General features: G+C 37.6%; 1 protein-coding gene and 1 long non-coding RNA gene across 2 annotated transcripts in view; one reads left to right on the top strand and one right to left on the bottom strand.

The window, feature by feature from the left end:
- LOC131192897 (uncharacterized) overlaps positions 1-9,925 on the bottom strand; it is a 28,459-nt gene extending 18,534 nt beyond the window's left edge. Inside the window, exon 1 of the long non-coding RNA XR_009153811.1 lies at positions 9,888-9,925. This is a non-coding gene — a long non-coding RNA (uncharacterized LOC131192897). The remainder of the gene's footprint in view (positions 1-9,887) is intronic.
- Positions 1-25,880, top strand: part of NKAIN2 (sodium/potassium transporting ATPase interacting 2) — a 642,901-nt gene that overhangs the window by 587,803 nt on the left and 29,218 nt on the right. The window contains exon 5 of the mRNA XM_058172453.1: positions 21,177-21,237. Within this exon, the coding sequence (XP_058028436.1) occupies positions 21,177-21,237 (61 nt within the window). The remainder of the gene's footprint in view (positions 1-21,176; positions 21,238-25,880) is intronic.

Raw genomic sequence — 25,880 nt, 5'->3', positions numbered from 1 at the left:
AGTGTTTGAACCCAGTGTCTTTTTGAAGGTGGTGACTGTGGTTTGAACAAATTATCTGTTTGCTCATCTCCCAGAGTCTGTTGTCTTGCAGTCTCCTCACAAGGAGTAACAGTCTGGAGCACTGGTGAGTGATCTTAACTCCTCTCCTTCACTGGAGAAGAAATACAAAGAGCTGGTCTATGTAAGCAGCTCTTCATTTTACTTCAGTTGCCGACTCCACTTTTAATGGCACAATTTCTAGTTTGTTCATTGGAAATCCAAAATATATGAAAATTTTGAGGGTCAGCTTTCCTGAGCTCCCTTTCTCACTGCCTTTTTTTCTCAGAAAAAAGCATACAAACCTAAAGCACATGCTCTTGTTGTGACCCAGGCCCAAGTAGGTAGTAGTAGGCGCACTCAGTTCAAAAACAAAGAGACTTTATTAGAACAGCTGAGAATTAACTCATTCTCAGCATAGTCCAAATTAAATCAAAACAAATTCTTCATAACACAATTCTTCAGTCTTATCACCAATTTTGGTCTAATTAGGCAAACTGCCAAAGGCGTTTCTTGACAAAAGTTCAAAAGCAGAAGAACAAGAAATAAGAAATAAATGCAGTAAGACAAAGAGCAAGTGTATCAACGTTGTTTTCCAACAAAGAGCCCAAACGCCATTGCTGGTCTTTTAAACCTTATGGGAGGGGCCAATTATCTCTTGGCCCTACTCCCGAATTGTCCTCTTTGCTTTAGCTGCTCTTGCCTTCAGGCTTCTCCTGTTCCTCTGCATCACTACTGTCAGCCTCTGAAGGCTCTGGAGTCCGCATATCACTCCCAGATGGCCCTAGCCCCATCTCTGCCTCTGACGCAGAGCCCCCATCCAGGCCTTCCCCAGCCTCCAGGATTGGCCCATGTTCTTCCTCAGCCTCATCATTGTCCGACTCCGCTGCCAGCTCCATAGGCTGCTGGCGGACTACAACAGCTCTTTCAACTTTCTTTCTCATTGGATTGTAGCTAGCTAGCTTTGCTTATTTATGTAATGTATTTTCTGAAAATAAATCTTGTTCCTGTTGTAATTATGAAACCTTCAGTAGTCTTTCCTCAGATCAGAGTCCTTCAGTTTCCAGTAATTTCATGGATAGTCACTATCCTTGAAAATGTTTGACCTTAGGGAGAAAAAGTCTACTTCAAATTTAATTGATTTGCACTGGGTTGGCATTATTTGTTAACGTAGGAACGTGTATAGAGTATATGTGTGTTAATATTGGTATATAAGTTAAATTAGTGAAGCCACAATACACAATTTGAACAAATTCCTTTCCCAGTTTTGAACTCCTTGTTTGCTTCATATCCCTTGATTACTATTCTCAATTTTTTGCACTGCTTTATTTAGATATAATTCTTTCTCTGCCCTTCTCTGGAACTCTATGATTAGCTGGGCAATTTTTCATCTTGTTTGTTGTTTTCTATCTTTCTTTGTGTTGTTTTTTTAATTATTTATATTCTATTCTTCTTTATTAGGAAAAAAGCAAAACACAGGATAATAATGATAGAGATACATACATTGTCAAAGAAAAGAAACAAAACAGCACATAAAAGATCCATATAAAATCTACGCTTATAGCCAATCCACTTGTAAGTGGCAAGTTGAATCAGGTCTTCAATTCACTGAATAAATGGAGTCATACATCTTTCCAATGTTGCAATATCAATCATTTACTTACAATAAGGGCATGGAGAACCCATTTATGTTGTCTGGTTGTCAAATTCCATGCACTAGGTATATAGTTCAAAAGAATATTATCCTTTTCAATTTAGCTTAACAGGAAACAAAAGCATATGTATGAATTATGTGCTTTCCTATATAGCGTGCCTCTCCCTCACCAACTCAGATGGTATTTTTAGTGTATGAAAACAATTTGTTTCCATAAAGAAAGTCACAAGAAACAGATAAGACAGAATTTGATTTTTATTTTAGTATTATCTCAAAAGTTAGTGACCTTGGAAATTATATGTGTATACTGACATCTACATTCAAGAAAACTCTTAACATTCTGTCTGTCTGTCTATATATCTATTACCATGTTTTCCTGAAAATAAGACCTTCCCTGAAAATATTAAACATATGCACAGCCAGTCCCCACCATTTCCTCTGGTTAGGGTTAGGGAGACAGACCTGGAAATCAGGTTAAGATAGCAAGAGGATCCCTGTCTTGCTCCATGCGCCCCAAAATAATAAGACCTCCTCGAAAATAAGGCCAAGTGCTTATTTCGGGGTTCAAAAAACTATAAGACAGCTATCTAATTATCTCTATCGATATATCTGTCTTTCAGATTTGCATTATTTTTTAATTATTTGTACAATAATTGTGATCCTGCATACACAGACTCTCAGTCTGCAGCTGTTGCCCTTTGCTACTTGTTCTCTTCACTAAGATAGAATTGTAGGGAAGAGAATCCAGCTTTCACAATTATAAAAATCCCACATTTTACACAATTATTATATATTTAGTTTATTATATAAACAAGAAAACTAATACAGGTGGTTGTTTGATTCACACATATGAATTTGATACTGTCTAAAGTTGAAGCAGTTCTCAGTTGCACACAATTTAAGTTAAGTTTACTTTATTGTCATTGCATCTCGTACAATGAAATTAAATGTCATCTTTGTGTTTATAGTTATAATGTGTACATTATAACTATAAAAATAAAACACAAACACACATCCAAATTTTATATAATTGAATTGAAAACCCAATATTGCATTAGTATTGCACTATACAGTAGAATTAAATATAGTTACTGTCCTGGGGTAGAAGCTGTTTTTCAGCCTATTTGTCCTTGTTTTTATTATCCTGTACCGTTCTGCCAGATGGTAATACTTCAAAAAAAGGGTGCCCAGGATGAGATGGATCTAAGAATGTTTTGAACTTTCTTAAAGCAGCAGGAGCGATAAAGCTCTTCCAAAGAGGGGAGAGGGCAAACAATGATCCTCTAGGCAATGACATTGACCCTCTGGAATACTGTCCTATCTGCCACTATGCAGTTGGCAAACCATACACAGATGCATTAAGTTAAAATACTCTCTATGGTACAGCAGTAGAAGGTCACCAGCAGTTTTTCCTTCAGTTATTGTTTCTTGAGAAGTCTCAGGTTGTATAATCGCCCTTTTGACCAGTGCTGCAATGTAAGTGTAAGTGCAAGTGCAATGTAAGTTCCAATATCTCAGGGGTTGCCACAAAGAAGAGGGAGTTGGGTTGTTCTCCAAAGCACCTGAGGGTAGAACAAGAAGCAATGGGTGGAAACTGATCAAGGAAAGAAGCAACTTAGAACTAAGGAGAAATTTCCTGACGGTTAGAACAATTAATAAGTGGAACGACTTGCCTGCAGAAGTAGACTACACTAGAAATTTTTAAGAAAATGTTGGATAACCATCTGACTGAGATGGTGTAGGGTTTCCTGCCTGGGCAGGGGGTTGGGCTAGAAGGCCTCCAAGGTCCCTTCCAACTCTGTTGTTATATATTATATATTATAAGTGCCCCAGGTCAGGTCCTCTTTTATGATAACACCCAGAAACTTCTTCCATTCAGTCTCCAGTGATAAGCAAGGGGTAGATGTCTAATCTATTCTTTCTATAGTCCACTATAAGCTCCTTGGTCTTATTGGTGTTAAGGACCAAGTTATTGTCTCCACACCATAAAAGCAACCGATCCATCTCAATTTATGTCTTAACGCAACCTGAAAAATCATACATCATTATTTTCAACTCATTTAACTGAACATCTGTGGTTGTTACTGTTGTTGTTTTTCTTCTTTTCTTCAATTCTGGTTTATAAATTGTTTGAATTACAAATGACAATGACAATTGCTTCAATTCTAAGCAAAAATATGCTCCTTAGTCATAACAAGGGTTGTTTTTTAAAAAAATCCCTAACAGCCATGCCTCATAACTGTGAAATCTGTTCCACTGAGGAAACGCTGCCACTATAAACAATCTTCAACTGCAGGTGGACATATCCTCTTCAGTCTCTAAAGGTTTCCTGGAACACCAAGATTTAACAGCCTTCTTCAGTACCAGAATGTGTGGAACTGCTCTAATCCTTACTTCTATAGGACTAGGATGGGAACATAAAAAGTCACTATGCTATACTATAAATGCTTTTCTTTGCTCTTCCTGCCAACACTCCATACAGATCTTACAGCTCCTCCCCAATTTCCCAGCAACGGTACTGGCAGCGTGTCCAAACTCTATGCAGCCTTCTCATGACTATCAAGTTGAGACCTGTCTGAATCTTCCCTGCTCTGATTTTGCAGAGCTCCCCTATCTCTTCCAGTTTGTAGCTTTCCCCAACTCTTCTAACTGGGAACAGAGGTCTTTCTTCCATTCTTTCTCTTTTTCCTCCTCTTCTTTTTTTTCCCTATTTTTTTTAATATGGTTGAACCAGCTGTATAAAAATGCTTGGGAAAAATTAAGCCTTCTAGTTACAGACAATTTATGGTATATAAATTATAACAGGGTCTTGTTAAACTAAGTAGTATCATGCCATGATTGAGTCAGGTCAAGAAATTTGCCTGCCATGGCTTCACATTGCCAAGTCCCAGATCTAAGGGAAGGTGTTTCCTATTCTAGGCTCTTCATTTCAATCCAGGTACACATTTCTGTCTTAAGGGGATATGAAGGAGAAGGATATTGGGGGTGGGGGGTGTGAGGGACAGAGTGGAAGAGAAATTGTTTGGTGCATCTGAATAGAATTACTTGTTCCACTTCTCTACCCCAGACATAACTAACCAAGCCTTTCTTTCAATAAATCTGGATACTCTTAAAGCTGGGAAGATATAGATTGAATCTCGGCAGAATGCTCTACTCCATTGCTTCTAATCATTACGGTCTCTATAAGAGGAAAAGAGGTTTCAGAAAATCTCTCAAAATAAGAAATGTTTCCATGGCAGCGTTTCTACCTTGAGGGTAATTCGGTAAGGAAAAGCTAGGGTCTTTCACTGCACCATCCCCCAAAGGCTCATTATCTCCTTTCTAGTGGTGCCATTTTTTTCATTAAATTCTGAAAGGTACCTCAAAACTTATGATACCATGTTCAAATCCATTTGGAGGTCTCTAAATAGAGGTACTCTATTGAAATACTCATTTTCAGGGGAAAGAGAAAAGAGGCATGATATATGCCAGTCCTCTTAAGCAAACTTTTTAAATCAAACTAGTAATTCACACAATTAACCCAGAGGGGTTATGTTTAGACCTAAACAAACATGGACTTGTTTGAGATAAAATAACTCCTCTATCAAATTTTCCCATCATATGTAAACTACTTACTGTGGAATGAGTCGCTTGCCTTCTAAGACTGAGACAATCCCATAGAGAGATCTTGCAAAAATAGGTGGTCTCTAGGGAGAATCTGAGTAAGTGCTTCCCCCAATCTGTCTGCAGTGAGGTTGGCCCCAATCATGCCACCAATCTGAGGAATGGGGAAAATAAAAAGAAAATGCAAGCAATAGAGAAGATGTCAACCTTTCTTTTTTTACAGAGGCTAGGGCAGCTTTAAAAGATCTGAGAGGGAATGGCCGGACCATGCACCAGACAAACAAAGCCACATTGTGCTGCTTGATTTCAAACCATCCTTAATCACCTCCTTTGGGAAAGGCAGCTGAGTGCCTGTTGCTACATTCCAACCACTTATTACAGAGAAAGAATTTGTGTAAGGTAATGTTAAAAGAGATAATCCACACTTCAGTGGAAACAAATCCTAGAGATGGAGAGATTTATGTAAGAAGTAATTTACATACTGCATTTGTGTATGGTTTGCCAATTCCATAGTGGCAGATAGGACCCCACTCCAGAGGGTCAACATTATTGCCCAGAGGATCATTGGTTGCCCTCTCCCCTCTTTGGAAGAGCTTTATACCTCCCGCTTCCTTAAGAAAGTTCAAAACATTCTTAAAGATCCAACTCATCCTGGGCACCCTTTTTTTGAACTATTACCATCTGGCAGATGGTACAGGTCAATAAAAACAAAGACAAATAAGCTGGAAAAACAGCTTCTATCCCAGGGCAATAATCATATTGAATTCTACGATATAATGCAATATCGGGTTTTCAATTTCAATTATATAGAATGTAAAGGATGTATGTTTGTGTTTTTATTTTTATAGTTATAATGTACACTGGCGAGGGCATTTAATTTCATTGTACCATGTGCAATGACAATAAAGTAAACTATAAACTATAAACTATATTATATTAATGATATCGGACAAATGTATTCATTGTTCTTCCACAAAAGTCCATTTTCCATTATGAAAATTGGTTCCAAGACGGAAAGCATTCCCATATATTTAGTGCCTTCATTAAATCTTTTCTGCTAAGGTAGTAAGTCATAACTGTGATAAAACTATGTTGTATTTGGCTATGGAGCAACATCCATGGAGCTGAATCACATTAAAATGAAGCACTGATGTCAGTAGCTGATAATAGTTAACAAAAATCAACTGAATTGTAGGTTTTTAGTTTTGATAAGTTTCCTATGGTGTACCAAGGGGGTTTGTTAATAACTTATTCAATTTCGATATTGTTACAGAAAGCGAGAAATCTTTGAATAGAAACACTTTTTTGTGTTTTTAGATCTCCTTTAGAGATCCTGAACTATTTGACTCAGTGCTTAACATGATGAGAAAGAGAATCCCATACATAGAACAAAATCATTCACCTTTAAGCCATGTAAAAAGAATAATAAAATATGGCAGAGACGACATGCTACAATGACAAAAACTGCAACAAAATCCACATTGCTTCGTGTCTATCTTTATTCCCTCCTTATCTTACTTAACAACCTTACCTGCTTCTGCAAAAGATGCTATCTGAAAACAAAAAGCATATCTGTATTTGGGAAACTTGCAACTTTTCACCTGGGAACTGATCTCTGAAATGCTAATTCCTTCATGAAAAATAACATTGTTTTTTTGTTATTTTATTCAGCAAGCCTGCATGCTCATCTTAGCCCTGTTTGATGCTTAGGCATTAACATAACTCCAGGATCAAATCTGATAATACAGGGAAATTCTCTGATTAGTTGTGTTTGTATGCTGTATATACATATAATTTCAAAAAACAGCTATGGGCAGAGGATCTTGAAATAGAGAATTCAAATTTATACCCATTCTGTTAGCCCCTCCCTGTTTTATCATTTGTAGAAGAATTTTCAGCAGGAAAACACCATGGACCAAGGAAGAATTTTGAAAAGCATTATGTTCCCATCCTAATTGAGACCCTACTGCTGTTGTTGCGAGAAAAATATAAACAAAATTGCATGTAGGTAATGCATTATGGAATTTGACCCTCCAGAAAAACACGAATTCTGTGTTTAACATACTGAGAACCAAAAGGTCAAGAATAAATAATTGTTGTTTACATAGAATGGCAAACAACAATTGATATAGCTGCTGCCTATTAAAATAGCTATAGTGGAATGAAATGGTACCGTTCTAAAGTAGGGAAATACCATCTTACAGATGGGACATACTGTGTTTAAATGATCTCCTGTGTAAAATATATGACTCCCAATGTAGTATTTATTTCTTTTCATGGTTCTGTGGTTTGTGACTCTAGAGCTAGACACATAATAGAATAGAATAGAATAAAATAGAATATTTTTATTTATAGACCGCCCTTCTCCCGAAGGACTCAGGGCGATATACAGCCAAGAATAAAATACAGAAAGAAAACAACAATACAAAACTAAAAACAACCCTTAAAAAACCTATTTGATATGGCTACTTATAGATAAAATATTACCCTCTAAAATTTACAAAAAATTTAAAACCCATAAAATCAATTTGATAATTTAAAATTTAAGCGAGTCCAGCAGGATGAAATAAGTAGGTTTTAAGTAGTAGGTTTTAAGATTTTAATCTTAAAATCCTGATAATCTTACATGTACATAAGTAATTAAGGAGGTGAGATTGCCCTATCAATTCAAAGGAGCAACTTTGATGCTCCTCTCTGACCTTTTACGTCCTAATCAGCTAAATAATTTAGTACAGTTCACAACTTTCCATTATGAGAACTGTCTTTTTTGTTTCGCTCTCTATTCTTCTACCCACTTTGTTCTAAATCCAACTCATGGGCCGCATGTGGGTCTGGACAGCTACTATCTGGCACCACAAGATACACATACCCCAAAATAAAGGAAATTTGTTATTTATGTATGTTAGCTATATTATATATTTTATATGTGACCCAAAAATTTCCTCTTCATTCAATGAAGCCAAAAGATTTGAACTCCTGATCTAAATGACATGGGGAAGTGGGGGGAGAGAAAATCCAAGTGATAAGCTTGTGAGGGAATGTTTTCTGATTTTGTTTTAAGTCAGTAAATCAAGAGCTTTAACAGCTTAATCAAGACTGGTTCAAAACACTAGAGCAGACAGGATTTTAAAAAATTCAAGACTTTTGTTAGAAATTCTTCAATTGCTTCTTAGAATAGGAACAAGCAATTGTTTGAAAGCAGACGCAGGAGAGCACTAGAGTTATATAAATAATTATTATTTTATCAGCAGGTTATAAATCTTGAGACAGAGACAAAGGCTGGCTATTTATTTAGAGAGCAGCAAGATTTGAAGAGTTTGCTTGCCTCGTAATTATGCTTAGCACTCCAACATAGTCAAGAATATTTAGAGACAGGAAAGCCAAGTTCAAGATAAGTACATACAGTAGGTTGAGTCAGTCTGAAAAATAAGCCGCATGTTTGATCACAAGGCAAAGAGACACTATTTGGAACAGGGTATTAGAGACACAGAAATATAGAAGCAGAAACGTAGTTTCCAATAGAGGGAATACCTGAAATTCACTGTTATGTAGGCAGTTCCTGGCTGTGTTAATCAAAGAAGTTAACATCGCTTTCCCTTAAAATCCTGATCATCAGAATCAGCTGCCAACTGGGTTGAGTCAGACCCATCACTCTCCAGTGACTAACAGCCTGTTGCCTCTTGAACTTCAGGCCAACAACTAGTTAAGATCTTTACTTCAGCCTCCAAAACAATGGAGCCAGAGGAGTCCATAAGACATGGCAAGCAATATCAAAAACCCTAGCTTTTGTAAGTTTAATAAGAGTAAACAGCAGACTGTGATTCATAGTATTTAGATCAAAGCCATCTCTACCAAATAAATTTAGAATTAACATCTATACACTTTCAACCATTTTGAGGCCTTGCAAACAGCCATCATTGGCTTGACATAACACTATTCTCCAAGGCATCAGAGCACTTTGTGTCTTAGCCCATAGCTACTTCTTTTGAAAGTACATCATCTGTTGCCAATTTGGAAGAGTTTCCCAATATACCTCTTCAATGGCCACCATCTGCTAAACATCTTAATAGTGAAAAATATGTTTGTAATTAGCCTAGTATTAAAGGATCTTAGTAAAAGTTAAATTAGACAAATGGGCTACTTTGCCAGAAGCATGCCATTGCATTTCATGCCTCAGAACTGATTTCATGCCAGTCCTTTGTAATATTAACATAGACAGCAGATGGATAACTAGTATATTTTCTCCACCTATGTGCACACTCATAAAATTCAAATGGCACATACTTTAGATAAGGCAAGATTTTTATTAAATTTTTATTTAAACTCTTTGGGCAGTTTACAATAAAATACACCCAAAGATATAATTTCAGTAAAAACATATGCAATAAAACCAAACTAAATACAAAATGAAAACACTATGCAAATTAAGCAACAGCAAGGTGATAATTCAAAACCTAAAATGATACAAATTAAAATACAGTTGGAGGGCATTTAAAAATTTGATGCTGAAATTATTCTAATCTGGGCATCAGTCAAGTCTCTAGGGTAGGAAATTCCATAAATGGAGTATCACCCAGGGGTGAAATCTACTTACCTTCCTTACTGGCTCAGAAGTGCCTGTGCCATTCGGACACCTTCTGTATATGTGCAGAAGGTAAAAAACACATTACTTCCTGGTTAAAACCAGGAAGTAATGACACCCGGGCGGGTGGGCGGAGCTTAACTCCACCATTGCTACCGGATTGCCGAACTACCGGCCACAATCGCTACCGGATTGCGCAATCCGGTCTGATCCGGGAGCATTTCACCCCTGGAATCACCAAAAAAAGTTTTTCCCCCTGTAGAGGCCCAACCCACCTCCTTTAGTAGAAGCATAAGAAGAAAGTCCTCATTAGAAGATCAGGTAACATGATCCTAAGCAACTTAATGGTTTAAAAATCAAAATCATTGCTGTGAACTGGATATGGAAATGGACTTACAGCCAATATGGATGAGTGAAATACTGACTTAATATATAAATGTGGCCCATTCTAATGAGCCGTCTAGCCTTTCTATTTTGAACTAACTAAAGTTTTGGACCACTTCAGCTCCAGATAGAATGCATTCCTACAGTTTAGCCAGAAAATCATGAGAATTATTAAGTATTGTGAATTTGTCTCTTTTCAGATAAGGTTGCAGTTGGTAAATCAGCTTTAAGTAATGATGGTGAAAAACCACTCTCTACCACAGAAGCTATCTGGGTCTCTAATGACAGTAGTAATAGAGATGCGGTGGCTCAGAGGCTAAGATGCTGAGCTTGTTTTTTTGTTCAAAAAAGTTTTATTTTGACATTCTTATCCAATAACATATCCAATAACATATTTAATGTACCATCATATACAATTAATCGGATCTGCCCGGTCACCACCCCCTTCCTTTTCCTTTTACTCTCCCTCTCTACCTTCTTCTACTTTCCATAACCATCCTCCCCCTCTCTTATCTACATCCTCTCCTCTTTCCTCCCTACTCCTTTCTTCTCCCTCTTCCCCTCTTCCTTCCTTTCCTCCTCCTCCTCTTCTCTTTCCTCCTTCTCTCTTCTACTTCCTTCTTTCCCATCATTCTAAAGTAGTAGCCAGGCAGGTCCGATCTTACATTAATTATACATCTTCAATCATCTTTGTACATTAACTATCAATCCATTTTCTGCCCCCTCCCCCCTCCTTCCCCTTTCCTCCCCCACCCCCAGGACTTCCGAGAACCGAATACAGGGTATAAAACTAACAACAAAATTAAAATCTAGCACAAATCATAATCCATAGTCATTCCTTAAAACCTCCACTCCCCTTCCAAAGACAAAGAAGATACTTTTCTTCCAATCCATTATATATCAGACCATTCCACTCCTAGAGTTCTCAGAAGTTTCCGATTGAGTTAGTGTTTATTCTTGAATAAAGTACATAGTTTTTAATATCCAACCTTCATCAATCAATATCAAAACAACGTTCCATCTTCCAATATTCACCAAGGGTTCTTCTAAAATGTCTTTCTTCCCTAAGCAGTCTCTCAAAATAGTTCATATTTCCAACTTAGTTTCTTTAATTTTTCTGTCCAACCTTCAAGGGTAAGCAATAGTCCATCTTTTCACATCTTTAACATTTATATATACGACAAATAATATTACAAATATCCAAAGTATCAATTGTAGTAGTTAAAATCTTCACTTTACCTTACTTATATCAAATAACATTATTAAAATTACACCTATAACTTATCCAAAATATATCTATTATAACAATTACATTCTAATTAACATTACATCCATCTCTTAAATATAATATTTAATCCAAATTCCTAAATTTTACTATCTATCCTCCAAAATTAAACAATATTCCATCTTCCTATTCCTTTATACCTTAAATATATCAAATAGTACCCCTAAAATTACACATTTATATCCACAATAAATCATTTACAAAATTAACCATAATCATATATAATAAAGTTAAACATTCTCCTCCCTTCTTCTGTCTTACACATTTTCACCATCTATTCACCATTCAACTTAACATCTGTTAACAAAGAATTCCCAATCTTTAATACATTAGTATAAAATCTCGTGCTTTACAAATTGTGTTGAGAAAATACTTTCTTCCTTTATAATTCAGTGTTAAACCAGCTGGAACCTCCCATCTAAAATATATCTGATGTTTCTTAAGCTCATCCACCAGAAAGGCAAATTCTTTTCTTCTTAACATTTTAGGAGGAATTTCCTTCATCATTATTATATCTTGTCCTAATATTTGAAATTTATTTTTATAAAATGCTCGCAAAATTCCATACCTAATCCTCTTATTTGTAAAATAAATAACCACATCTCTCGGTAAGCACTTCTGCCTTGCCCACCAAGAATTAACACGATAAATTTTTTCAATATTAACTTCAAAATCTTCTGGTTCCACTCCCTCTATCTGAGCAAAGGCCTGAATAAAAATCTCTTTCAAATTTTCTTCCTTACACTCTCTTATTCCTCTCACCCTTATAGCATATTCCATTAATTTATATTGTAATATAACCCTTTCTTCCTCTGCCTTATCAGCCTTAACCTGAATATCATCTATTTTATTTTCTAAATTCAAATTAATTTGAACTTCATCTATTTTCCTTTGCAAATCTAAATTAATTTGGTTAAATTCATTCAGTCTTTCTTCTGTCTGTGTACTAGATAACAATAATGGGGTAATTGATTCCTTTAATTTTTTCATCTCCCTACTCTGCTCTTCCACCAAATCTTTAAAATCCAGTATTTCTTTCTCCATTTCATTAAATTTTGATCTATTTCTGAAAGATGAGCCCATAAGCTCCTGTAAAAAATTCCTTAGACTTTCTTTAATATCCTCTCTCAATTTCCGTACCTGAAGTGAAGAAATTTCCAATATTTTAGAAGTGGTTAAATCTCTTTGCTTAAAAGCCATTTTTAAACTAAGTAATATCAAGAAGAAGAAAAAGGGGGGGGGGAATAAAAAGAGAAAAAAACCAATAAATTTTTCTTCTTAAACACTGTAAAAAAAAGATAATAAAAAAAATAGATTTTTAAAAAAAGAATTCCATTTTAAAAAAAAAATCTTGTTATTTTCTTCTTAAAGGTTCCACGCCAGCGATTGTAATCAGCATTTCCTTAGCTTTCACTTTCAAAACACAAAACGCCATCTTTCTTCATCTCCACTCTTAAATACAAATAACTTCTCTGTCAGGGAGTTAAAATCATCTTACAATCAAATGCCAGCCCTCCTGCTTTCGGCTCTTTCCATGTTGACAATTTATCAATAATCCTCTTCAGTCACGGAGATGGACGCTGCGTTTTGCTCTGCTTTTGCAGAGGCGTTCTGGATTCTGGAGCTTTTTTTGAGCTATAGAAGGAGCGTTCCCATCAAACCACCAGAAATCATTCTGGGGCTTTTCTTGGGGGCTCAACTTCAGCTCAAATGCTCATCATCCCCCTCCTTGCCCGAGGGTAGAGATTTACGAGCTGTTGACAGCAGATTAACGCTGTCTAAACAGCTCTCACAGAATCACAAAGAACGGGCGGACTGAGATTGCCCGCCATTTAGCGCAGCGGAGCCACCCGGAAGCTTCGATGCTGAGCTTGTTGATTGAAAGATCAGCAGTTCAATTGTTCGAATCCCTAGTGCCATGTAACGGAATGAGCTCCCATTATTTGTCCCAGCTTCTGCCAACCTAGCAGTTTGAAAGCACGTAAAAATGCAAGTAGAAAAATAGGGACCACCTTTGGTGGGAAGGTAACAGCGTTCTGTGCGCCTTTGGCGTTTAGTCATGCCAGCCACATGACCACGGCGACTCTTCGGACAGCACTGGCTCTTCGGCATTGAAATAGAGATGAGCATCGCCCCCTAGAGTTGGGAACAACTATCACATATGTGCAAAGGGAACCCTTACTTTTACCTTTAATGACAGTGGTAAATCTAGGAGCCTCTTCAACTTGCTCCTTTAGGGCAAGTGCAGACTATTACGGGACAGCCAGCCACACACACACAATATCTCTATTTTGTATGCATTAAATCTTGCTTTGTTGGCTCTCAGGCAAAGCTTGATCCTGCCCAAGCACTGGTTCAAAACACCAAACACAGCTCGCCTGTGTTAGATGAAAAGGAGAGGTATGTCTGATGTCATTCGCATATCAATGGTATCTACGCTTACTTGCCAAAATGACCTCTCCCAGCTCTTTCATGTAGATGTTAAAAAGTATGGGGGATTAAATGGAGCCCTGAGGGACTCTGTAATGAAACTTGAAGGCTTGAAGCAGAATAGTAATCCTTCAGCACCACCTTCTGGAAACAATCATCTAAAATATATCTAAACACATTTAATACCAGCCAAATTGTTTAATGACAAAACAGAACATTAAATTTGCAGATCCCTCCAAAACTAAGAAAGTTAGCTAGGAAGCTACCAAAAAAATAAAAGGAAAGTAGATTGGACTGAGAAATTAAGAAGCATTCCAGAAGGCAGCTTTAAGAATGAATGAGTCTGTGTAATCCCAGAAATCAAGGACATCAAAAAGAAAAAAAAATGCCTTCTTCATGAGATATGACAATATTCTACTACAGTTTCTCCTAATCCTTTTGAGCAATGTAGTTCTTTACTATTATAGTTTGATTTAGACAACTCTTGAATAGTATCATGTTTTTAATCTATGTATACACATAGATAGAATTCTAAGAATTACACTAAATTTCAAACTTGCTGAAATTCTTACATAATGCAGCACATCTCTTATTGCCTATTAGATATAATTAAAATAATTCTTGAACTATTCAGCAGAGTTTTTCAACCAATTTACCTCAGGGATTTTTTTCACCCACTTCTTCTGCACATCTGTGCTAATTTGCTGTTCTTCCCAATGGCTAGCTTAAAGAGAGAGCAGAAAGACGCAAACGTTTTCTCCCTAGTGTCCCAAAGGTCAGAAAGTGTATAGCTGGGCAGACCAGCCACTGAACACCCATCTAGGGCTGATCACCAGCTGGGAAATTGTGATAAAAGAGATGGTTCAGTGAACAGTTATAATTGGCTCCATTCGGAGGCCTGCTTGACAAGCTGTGCTAAAGCACAGCAGAGAGTCTTTGTGTGCTGGTCGGGAACTCCTGCTCTACGGAGCTCAGCTGGTGACCTATGAAGAAATACATTTTTCCTACCATCCACCGTTAAAATGATCAGCCAGATCTAGTCTTTCTGATGCATGAGCAGAGCTCCAAAAGAGCAGGCATAAGACTCTTCTTGATCTTAAGGGAAGCACAAGATGCTTGCCTTTTTTGTTCTTGGAAAACCTTCTCAACATTAAAGGGAGTTTTAAAAATCTCCTGATTCTCTAATGTTCATTTGAACATTCAAGACTCTGGTGCTGTAAACCATTGTCAGTATGAACCCCTCCTGATGGAAGCTTAATGAATAGTACCTGTTTCTACTACAAAGAAATGGGCATGCCTGAAATCACACAACTTCCTAGACTATAAATTCTGATCTCTGTGAACACTGAACACTGAAAGAAGGATCAATAGAATCTCTTGGTTGTGAAGAATAACATTTTCCTGGTAATATATGAAGCAAACTTTATAGTCAAGCTTTTGTTGACCGTTTCCCCACAGCTCTCTTCCTTGCATTTACATCAGAGTTGTGGAACAATGGGCTTTTTATGACTTGTGGCTCAGTAATTCTGGGAGTTGAAGTCCAGAAGTCACAAAGGGGCTATCATTTCCCAACTCTGATTTACATGAAAAATCTTGTAATGGCAAATGAAGCCTCGGATAATTTAGAAAACACAAAATCCAGCCAAAGTCCCAAACTGGTTCCAATAATGATAAAGTATTGGAGGAAGAGTCCAGACTTAATGCATATCGTTCGGGGGGCGGGGGGCGGGAGGGAAGTGCTAAAGGCATGGCTTTGGTTACCAAGAATACTGTGATAAACTGACACAGAAATGTAATTATCTCACTGTTAGATCACCATATAAGAAATAATGGAACAGGCTTTTCTTTAAAAAAAAAACACCTTTAAAAATCTTTTAGATCTGCCCAATCCATAGCCCATGGGCTGTGTGCTGCCCTGGACATGTAGTAATTTGGCCCCATAATATATAAAATAATATTAAATATATTAAAAATAATACAAAAATATATTAAAAATAAAGGAAGTTTGTCATTTATATACATTAACTATGTTATATATTTTATATGCAGCCCAAGACAATTGTTCTTCACTCAGTGTGGCCCAGGAAAGCCAGAAGGTTGAACACCTATGATTTAAGCTATACTGGTAATGGGAAAATAGTCTATCTAATCCTGTTGGTGTCCTCAGCATGCCCATAGAAGTAATTTCATAATACTGCCCATGTAGTATTACATTTAAACCAGGGGTGAAATGTAAAGTTTGTTACTACCGGTTCTGTGGGCGTGGCTTGGGGGGGGTAATGTGACTGGGTGCTCGTGGCCAACTTTTTTTTTTTTAACTTTTAAAAGCATTTTTTCTACAATCTCTTCCACCGAAGAGGTTGTAAAAAAAATGCTTTTAAAAGCCTGTGATAATCAGGCAACTCAGCTGGGATCGCCAAAGGAAAAAAAAAGCTTTTAAAGGGTTCTGACGATCCCAGCTGAGTTGCCTGATCGCCAGAATCTTTTAAAAACATTTTTTTCTACAATCTCTTCGGCCGAAGAGGTTGTAGAAAAAATGTTTTTAAAAGGTTCTGGCGAGGGGAGCCTTTTAAAAGCTTTTTTTTAATAATCTCTTAGGCCGAAGAGGTTGTGGAAAAAATGCTTTTAAAGGGTTCTGATAATCCCAGCTGAGCCGTGCGATCATCAGAGGCTTTTTTTGTTATTTTTAAAAGCTTTTTTTCAGCTGAAGAAAAAATGCTTTTAAAAGTAAAAAAAAAACAACCTCTGATGATCCCACAGCTCAGCTGGGGTGGGGGATGGGGATTTTTGCTACCAGTTCTCCAAACCACCCACCACCATCACTACCGGATCACGTGATCCGGTCCGAACCAGGAGCATTTCACCCCTAATTTAAACATTGTGCTTCCCTCTAAAACCAGGCCAAGTGCAGCAGTGTAATCAGATTTCTTCCCACCAGTTCCAAGACTGAATATCTTCTTCATGAATCTGTCCAGTTTCTGGGTTTTGCCTGCCCATTTTTGCAGCTACTCTTCCTTATTTTCCCACCGAACCCCCTTTCAGTTTTAAGTTTAATGCCATAGATTCTTATAGAAAAGTCACTAGATCACTGTTTTTCAAATTTAGCAATTTTAAGATGTATGGACTTCAGCTCCCAGCATGCAGTCTAGGGAATTCTAGAAGTTGAAGTCTACACATCTTAAAGTCGCCAAGTTTGAAAAACACTGCCCTAGATAATTACTGCGGCTTCTACACTGGAGATTTACTAACTAGAGCAGGGTAACCTTGTTGCTACATGTCAAGGGACGCTTATTTACATTTTATACAATATAGATACATGGATTTTGCTGGGGGCGGGGTTGCTGACCACCAGACAAATGACAATGTGACATCAGTTACTTAATTTTCTTATTTTTTTAAAAAAAATATTTATGGCCTTAGAACTGCTACAGTTGAACAACTCTATTAACAGGTTGCTTGAAGGCAGGAATGGTGAATACTGCTACTTTCTTCAAGATCTAGTGCAGAAAAGGTGTCATACAGGGAAGCAATCTGAATATTATATAGATTTCTCTATGGTAAACAGGACCTATAAGTTTATTTAAAAGTGGGCTGTGAATTCTAGTGGAACGGAAGATTAGTAATCTGAAAACATATTTTTCACTTCTTGTTTGCATAGTTTTTGTGGCATCCTTGGCGCTCTCTCTGCTCGGTTGATTGTTTGCAGACGTGTCACTACCTGTCTAGGTAAGATCTTCAGGTCTGCAAGCCAACAACCAACTTCAGAGAGCATCAAGGATGCCACAGTGCAGTCCTCCTGACCCATATATATTTTCTTCTATTGGTGCTAGATTTTTGTTGTATTTATAAACAGAGGTCTCTTTAAAGCCACTTCCTTTTTCTCTTCTGCAATGCACATATGGATGGATCGTTGAAACAGGAAGGTGCAGTTTCCCCTGAATGAAAACTGTTTTGTTCACCCTTTTTCCTTAGATTTGAGTGACTATCTTATAACTTGTAAGAGTTGTAGGAAACACACCATGACTTTTGCTTCTGTGGCAAGCTTTCAGTGAAACAGCGACAGGCATTCTTACATACCAATTTATTATTATTTTATAAGAGCTGTGGTGGCGCAGTGGTTAGAGTGCAGTATTGCAGGCTAATTCTGCTGACTGCCAGCAGTTCACCAGTTCGATTGTCACCAGCTCAAGGTTGATTCAGCCTTCTATCCTTCTGAGGTTGGTAAAAGGAGGACCCAGGTTGTTGGGGGCAATATGCTAACTCTGTAAATTGCTTGGAGAGGACTGTGAAGCGATATATAACTCTAAGTGCTATTGCTATTTATTTTTGAGTGACGTAAATATGTTCATAAATTAAGAAAAAAAAATCACCACTGCAGTAGACTCAGACAATCATTACAATCTTGTGCAGATTATTATTGCTAGAAATGTATCGTTGTTTTAAACACAACACATGCCATTTTCTTAACAAAATGGGGGAGTGGGCAGGATAGCATTTGTCTTGTAGGAACAAGCCACTGCCAAGCCTACTAACCACTTTGTCTGCACATCTAATATTGTCCCATTTTGTTTAAGCTGGCAGGATTCATCTACGCCTGTTATGTTGTGAAATGTATCACCGAAGAAGAGGACAGCTGTAAGTACTAAAGGTTTATTATGTGCGGGTTGAAATCATTTTTATATCACCCATCTCGCTCATCCATTCCACTCTAATACCATTCTGAATACTTTGCCATGTTATAAAAGATAGGAATAAGTTAAAGTGTAGAAGCTAGCCTAACATATGGGCTCCAAAAAAGCTCCCAAGTGTTTGAAGCCAATGGGGAGAAGGGCAACATGCAGCTTTACAAAATAACGACTTTGTTCTGGAATGAAGCTGTGCAAATTCTCTCCCTCCAAACATTCTTCATTAGCACAGCTTGTTTTGTTTCTTACTATGACTGCTGATAACTACAGCCTTACTAATGCTTTATCCTGTATGTAAAACTCTTGTAACTGGCTATGAGGTTTGCGGTGGCATTTGGCAAGAATAGATACAGTTTCATGGCAAAGAGATGAAATAGAAGAGACTCTGCTAACATCAAAAGAGGGTGCAGTAATATATATATATATGGCTTTCTCTTGGTTTAATACACCTGTACAGCTAGTTGAATAATGATTACCCCTAGTTCAGTAGCTTTAGTTTTACTTTTGACATAGGTATGGGTATGTGTGAATCACGATGCAGTTCAGAATTCAGAGTTGGCAAATTCTGATTTGGATTTGAGTTTCTAAGGAAAGAGGCTTCCATTTAATCAGTTCAGGATTTATGATTCAATTTGATAAAAGATTCAACAATAGATTACAATGTGAAAACATCAAAATGTCTACAATTGTTCCTGTTGTTTTCTTCGCTAGTCTTTTGTAAATCACTAAAAATCTGACTTTGCCATCAGTCCTAGGGCCCTGATAATATGGATGAGCCCGATTTGTGGTTAGTTTGAGTGTGTATGAGTATTCTCTGCTGCTATCCTATGCTTTTCCTGTTTTTTTCCCCCCAATTCTGTGTGTTCTTATTATTTTTACTCTGATTTAATTATTAGTCTTCCAGAGATATATGAGATGAGTGGCCATGTATTAATTAAATAAATAAATAAATAAATAAATAAATAAATAAATAAATAAATAAATAAATAAATAAATAAATAAATAAAATTTTGGCAACTTTAAGACTTGTGGACTTCAACTCCCAGAGTTGAAGTCTACACATCTTAAAGTCGCCAAGTTTGAAAAACACTGCCCTAGATAATTACTGCGGCTTCTACACTGGAGATTTACTAACTAGAGCAGGGTAACCTTGTTGCTACATGTCAAGGGACGCTTATTTACATTTTATACAATATAGATACATGGATTTTGCTGGGGGCGGGGTTGCTGACCACCAGACTAATGACAATGTGACATCAGTTACTTAATTTTCTTATTTTAAAAAAAAAATTATTTATGGCCTTAGAACTGCTACAGTTGAACAACTCTATTAACAGGTTGCTTGAAGGCAGGAATGGTGAATACTGCTACTTTCTTCAAGATCTAGTGCAGAAAAGGTGTCACACAGGGAAGCAATCTGAATATTATATAGATTTCTCTATGGTAAACAGGACCTATAAGTTTATTTAAAAGTGGGCTGTGAATTCTAGTGGAACGGAAGATTAGTAATCTGAAAACATATTTTTCACTTCTTGTTTGCGTAGTTTTTGTGGCATCCTTGGCGCTCTCTCTGCTCGGTTGATTGTTTGCAGACGTGTCACTACCTGTCTAGGTAAGATCTTCAGGACACTGAAGATGCAGTGCAGAGCACTGAAGATATTACCTAGTCAGGTAATGAAACCAACTGTAAGCCAACAACCAACTTCAGAGAGCATCAAGGATGCCACAGTGCAGTCCTCCTGACCCATATATATTTTCTTCTATTGGTGCTAGATTTTTGTTGCATTTATAAACAGAGGTCTCTTTAAAGCCACTTCCTTTTTCTCTTATGCAATGCACATATGGATGGATCGTTGAAACAGGAAGGTGCAGTTTCCCCTGAATGAAAACTGTTTTGTTCACCCTTTTTCCTTAGATTTGAGTGGCTATCTTATAACTTGTAAGAGTTGTAGGAAACACACCATGACTTTTGCTTCTGTGGCAAGCTTTCAGTGAAACAGCGACAGGCATTCTTACATACCAATTTATTATTATTTTATAAGAGCTGTGGTGGCGCAGTGGTTAGAGTGCAGTATTGCAGGCTAATTCTGCTGACTGCCAGCGGTTCACCAGTTCGATTCTCACCAGCTCAAGGTTGATTCAGCCTTCCATCCTTCTGAGGTTGGTAAAAGGAGGACCCAGGTTGTTGGGGGCAATATGCTAACTCTGTAAATTGCTTGGAGAGGACTGTGAAGCGATATATAACTCTAAGTGCTATTGCTATTTATTTTTGAGTGACGTAAATATGTTCATAAATTAAGAAAAAAAAATCACCACTGCAGTAGACTCAGACAATCATTACAATCTTGTGCAGATTATTATTGCTAGAAATGTATCGTTGTTTTAAACACAACACATGCCATTTTCTTAACAAAATGGGGGAGTGGGCAGGATAGCATTTGTCTTGTAGGAACAAGCCACTGCCAAGCCTACTAACCAGTTTGTCTGCACATCTAATATTGTCCCATTTTGTTTAAGCTGGCAGGATTCATCTACGCCTGTTATGTTGTGAAATGTATCACCGAAGAAGAGGACAGCTGTAAGTACTAAAGGTTTATTATGTGCGGGTTGAAATCATTTTTATATCACCCATTTCGCTCATCCATTCCACTCTAATACCATTCTGAATACTTTGCCATGTTATAAAAGATAGGAATAAGTTAAAGTGTAGAAGCTTGCCTAACATATGGGCTCCAAAAAAGCTCCCAAGTGTTTGAAGCCAGTGGGGAGAAGGGCAACATGCAGCTTTACAAAATAACGACTTTGTTCTGGAATGAAGCTGCGCAAATTCTCTCCCTCCAAACATTCTTCATTAGCACAGCTCGTTTTGTTTCTCACTATGACTGCTGATAACTACAGCCTTACTAATGCTTTATCCTGTATGTAAAACTCTTGTAACTGGCTATGAGGTTTGCGGTGGCATTTGGCAAGGATAGATACAGTTTCATGGCAAAGAGATGAAATAGAAGAGACTCTGCTAACATCAAAAGAGGGTGCAGTAATATATATATATATGGCTTTCTCTTGGTTTAATACACCTGTACAGCTAGTTGAATAATGATTACCCCTAGTTCAGTAGCTTTAGTTTTACTTTTGACATAGGTATGGGTATGTGTGAATCACGATGCAGTTCAGAATTCAGAGTTGGCAAATTCTGATTTGGATTTGAGTTTCTAAGGAAAGAGGCTTCCATTTAATCAGTTCAGGATTTGTGATTCAATTTGATAAAAGATTCAACAATAGATTACAATGTGAAAACATCAAAATGTCTACAATTGTTCCTGTTGTTTTCTTCGCTAGTCTTTTGTAAATCACTAAAAATCTGACTTTGCCATCAGTCCTAGGGCCCTGATAATATGGATGAGCCCGATTTGTGGTTAGTTTGAGTGTGTATTAGTATTCTCTGCTGCTATCCTATGCTTTTCCTGTTTTTTCCCCCCAATTCTGTGTGTTCTTATTATTTTTACTCTGATTTAATTATTAGTCTTCCAGAGATATATGAGATGAGTGGCCATGTATTAATTAAATAAATAATGCTCTGAAGAGGGTGTTGTCACAATGGTATACACAATACACCATGTTATAAAGATTTAGTCTGCATTATCTATAGTTTTTCAGCAACGGGCATGCAGTCTTAGATTCATTCATGCAATGAAGTCTTAATACAATACAAGCTAGTGACAGTGAAGTAGCAGAAGGCAGGCGTAAGTATTGCATATTTGTTGGGGTAGACAGAATCAAAGGGAAATGAAAGATGAAGTTGAAAGAATTGAAGAATGGCAATTTAGATGTAGGACACAAGACTAGATAGAGTGAGAGCTAAAAAAGATAAAGGTAAAGGTAAACAAAGATTTGGGGAAAGACAAGAAAAACATTGTTAAAAAAGAGCAGCAGTATAATTGGAAAATCTCCTTTCCCCTTCCTTCCTTCCTTCCTTCCTCCCTCCCTCCCTCTCTCTCTCTCTCTCTCTCTTTCTTTCTTTCTTTCCTTCCTTCCTTCCTTCCTTCCTTCCTTTCCTCTCTCCCTCCCTCCCTCCCTGCTATGTTCTTAAAGAAATTATGGCAGAAGAGAGAGACACAAACAGCAAGGCAACACACTTCCCAATGCTTTGACAGGTAGGGATTGTGGAGATAATAAAACTAACAAGGAACTGACTTGTATCAGCCAGCTTCTTACACCAGCCAACTCCCAGTCCCTTTGGATTTCTCCACATATGGAAGGAAAGCTGCAACAACCATTGAGCTTCTGAAACCCACTGAAATCATTTAAAGACACTGCCTTGATTCTATATCCTGAATGACCTTGGAGATTTTTGAATGGAATCACCCTTTAAAGCTGCACACAATGCAAATAGTCATCCCTCTTCCTTAATTTCTTGGGTTTATTATGTCATCATTTTTAACTTCCATTTTACCTTTTGGACTGTACATAAGGGCCATGGACAAACATTACAAACAGTTCAAATATTGTAGGCACACATATAACTACATGCACAAAATATAAATTAGAAGTACATTTTCCCTTAACAATTTACTTGCAGTTTTCTCGCCACATCTGTGCTAACATAACAAAATGTTTCTGAAGGTAGAAGTACATATTGCGTCTAACAGAAAAGGTGAAAGCTCTGTGTTGAGTTTCTCACCATTCCAAAAATGTTCACCTACACTTACTATCTTACTTCTCAAATTCTGCTACAACATCCTTCTAAGGCAGCGGTTCTCAACCTGTGGGTCGGGACCCCGTTGGGGGTCGAATGACGATTTGCCAGGAGTCACCTAAGACCATCGGAAATATGGGAAGTATACTTGTGAGTCGAAGAATCGCACTCCAATGGTTGACTCCACAAGCCAGCTGCAGGCTCTTCAAATCGCTAGCGAAATTCGGCTTCAGGCGCGATGAATTAAAAAAGAGAGAAATCTTTGCTCTGATTTCTCCTCTCAAGCCAGCTGCAGTCACTCCCAATCGCTAGCCTAATCTGGCTTCAGGCACAATGAACTTAATAGGGGAGGAGTCTCCACTTTAATGCCTCCGTCCTCAAGGCAATCGCAAGCAGTTCAGATCGCTAGCCAATACGGCTTCAGGCATGATAAATTCAAAATGAAAATAATTTTACGGTTGGGGTCGCCACATCGTGGGGAATTGTATTAAAGGGGTTGCAGCACTATAAAGGTTGAGAACCACTGTTCTAAGGAATCCTGGGTGATGCAATGGTTAGAATGCAGCAATGCAGGCAAACTCTGCCAACTGCCAGCAGTTTCATCCTGACTGGGTTCAAGGTTGACTCAGACTTTCATCCTTGTAATCGGTAAAATAAGGAGCCAGATTGTTATGGACAATAAGCTGACATTGTAAACCACCCAGAGAATGCACAATGGGGCAGTATACAAGTCTAGATGCTATTGCTATTGATAGTTTATGTTGAGGCAAACATAATAATGTTCACAATGCAAATAAATAGACTTAAAGTGCTATTGGGAGATGGACAGGGGTTAGAATTGATAAGAGACTACTATTTTTCAACTCCAGTCTGTGTTGAACACAACATCTACTTCTGCCCTAAAGATACAAATGTTGTGTTTTAATATTTCAGTATAACTATGTGCATAGTTTAGCATTCTGAAGCCTCTTAGATTTCACCAGGTGAAGAAAATTAAGTTCTAACAGTGGCTGGATTGAATTTCATGTTATGGGGCAAAATTATTTCCTAATTTTCTTTCATAAAAGAAAATCCATGAAATCTGGAATCTTTTTCTTTTCTCATAATTGACATGTACTGTACTCCAGGGTTTGTTATTGAATTTATTATTCAATATAAGTACAATATTTTAATGATCCAAGAATGTGCCAGTGTGAGCAGTAGATGAATTTAGTTTATGTTTTGTTTTATAGACCTTAGGCAGTTACTAATTATCACTCTCTATAAGGGATATATTCCAATAAACCAGGGGTCTGCAAACTTGGCTCTTAAGACTTGTGGACTTCAACTCCCAGAGTTGAAGTCCATAAGTCTTAAAAGAGCCAAGTTTGCAGACCCCGGCAATAAACCATCTGATCAAGAAAAAGATTTGTTTAGGTACATGTTCACTATCTCATTGGTGTCCTAAGAAGGTTTAAATAGGCCTAGAGCAGTGATGGCTTACCTTTTCTGGACTGAGTGCCCAAAGCGGCACGAATGTGCACATGCGCGCCCGAACCCCCCAAAATGCGATGGGCGTGCAGCCCCCTACATGTACCCCACCCCTGTGCATGTGTACATGCACCCTGCATGCCCCCCACATGTGCACGTGGCCCCCACGCATGTGCCCCGCTCCCCCCCCACGCATGCACGGCAGAGACCCGAAAACCAGCTGGCCAGCAGGAGGTATGTGTGCATGTGCAGCAGAGCTGAACTGGGGCGACGGCTCGCGTGCCATCAGAGAGGGCACTGCATGCCACCTCTGGCACACGTGCCATAGGTTCGCCATCACGGGCCTAGAGTTTAGGATATCTTTATTTCCTTGAAATGAACAGCTATAGCATGTTTTATTAACAAAGAGAGGTAAAAATCTCTGTCAGATTGGATACCTGGTGACTTCATGGACATCTCTATGTATTTCTTTGAACAACAATACATAAGTGATTTCCCATGCTGCCTTTAGTGGTCCCCCTCTCCACAACTTCCTAGTTCAGCCTACAGAGATAGGCTGAATAATAGCCTATCTCTTAAGTAAGTAAATAGATCTTAATAATCTACTATGTAAGTAAGTAGATCTTAATATTCTGCTATGGGTATCTTAAGGCTGAGAATCAGTTCCAGTCAGCTGAGAGAAGAGGAAACAAAATATAGTTATGGTCTCCAATGACGTATAGGATCATTTTACATTCCATATCATACTGTGTAGCAGCTGAATGAAATTATGTTTGGTTTGGATAGTATTGTAAATTAGGCAGATTCATATTCTAAATCAGTAAGGTCCCCAATGTAGTTAAAATACTCTGGCATTAAAATAATCATTTTATTATTTTAGATAAACTGTCCAAAATTTTATTGGGAAATATTCAGTGAAATCTGGAACTGTTGGAACATTTGCTACATATGCCAAGGCATAAACAATATCAGTTAATGGAATATTTTGGGGCTTCTCTAAGGGAAGTAGATGGGGGAAATGAATGAAGGTGTAAAATAGAATGTAAAGCTAAAAA

Source organism: Ahaetulla prasina, chromosome 1 (assembly GCF_028640845.1).
Source record: "Ahaetulla prasina isolate Xishuangbanna chromosome 1, ASM2864084v1, whole genome shotgun sequence".
In the NCBI taxonomy this organism is placed as follows: Eukaryota; Metazoa; Chordata; class Lepidosauria; order Squamata; family Colubridae; genus Ahaetulla; species Ahaetulla prasina.
The sequence above is the reverse complement of the archived record's forward strand: the minus strand, read 5'-3'. Positions and strand labels throughout refer to the sequence as shown.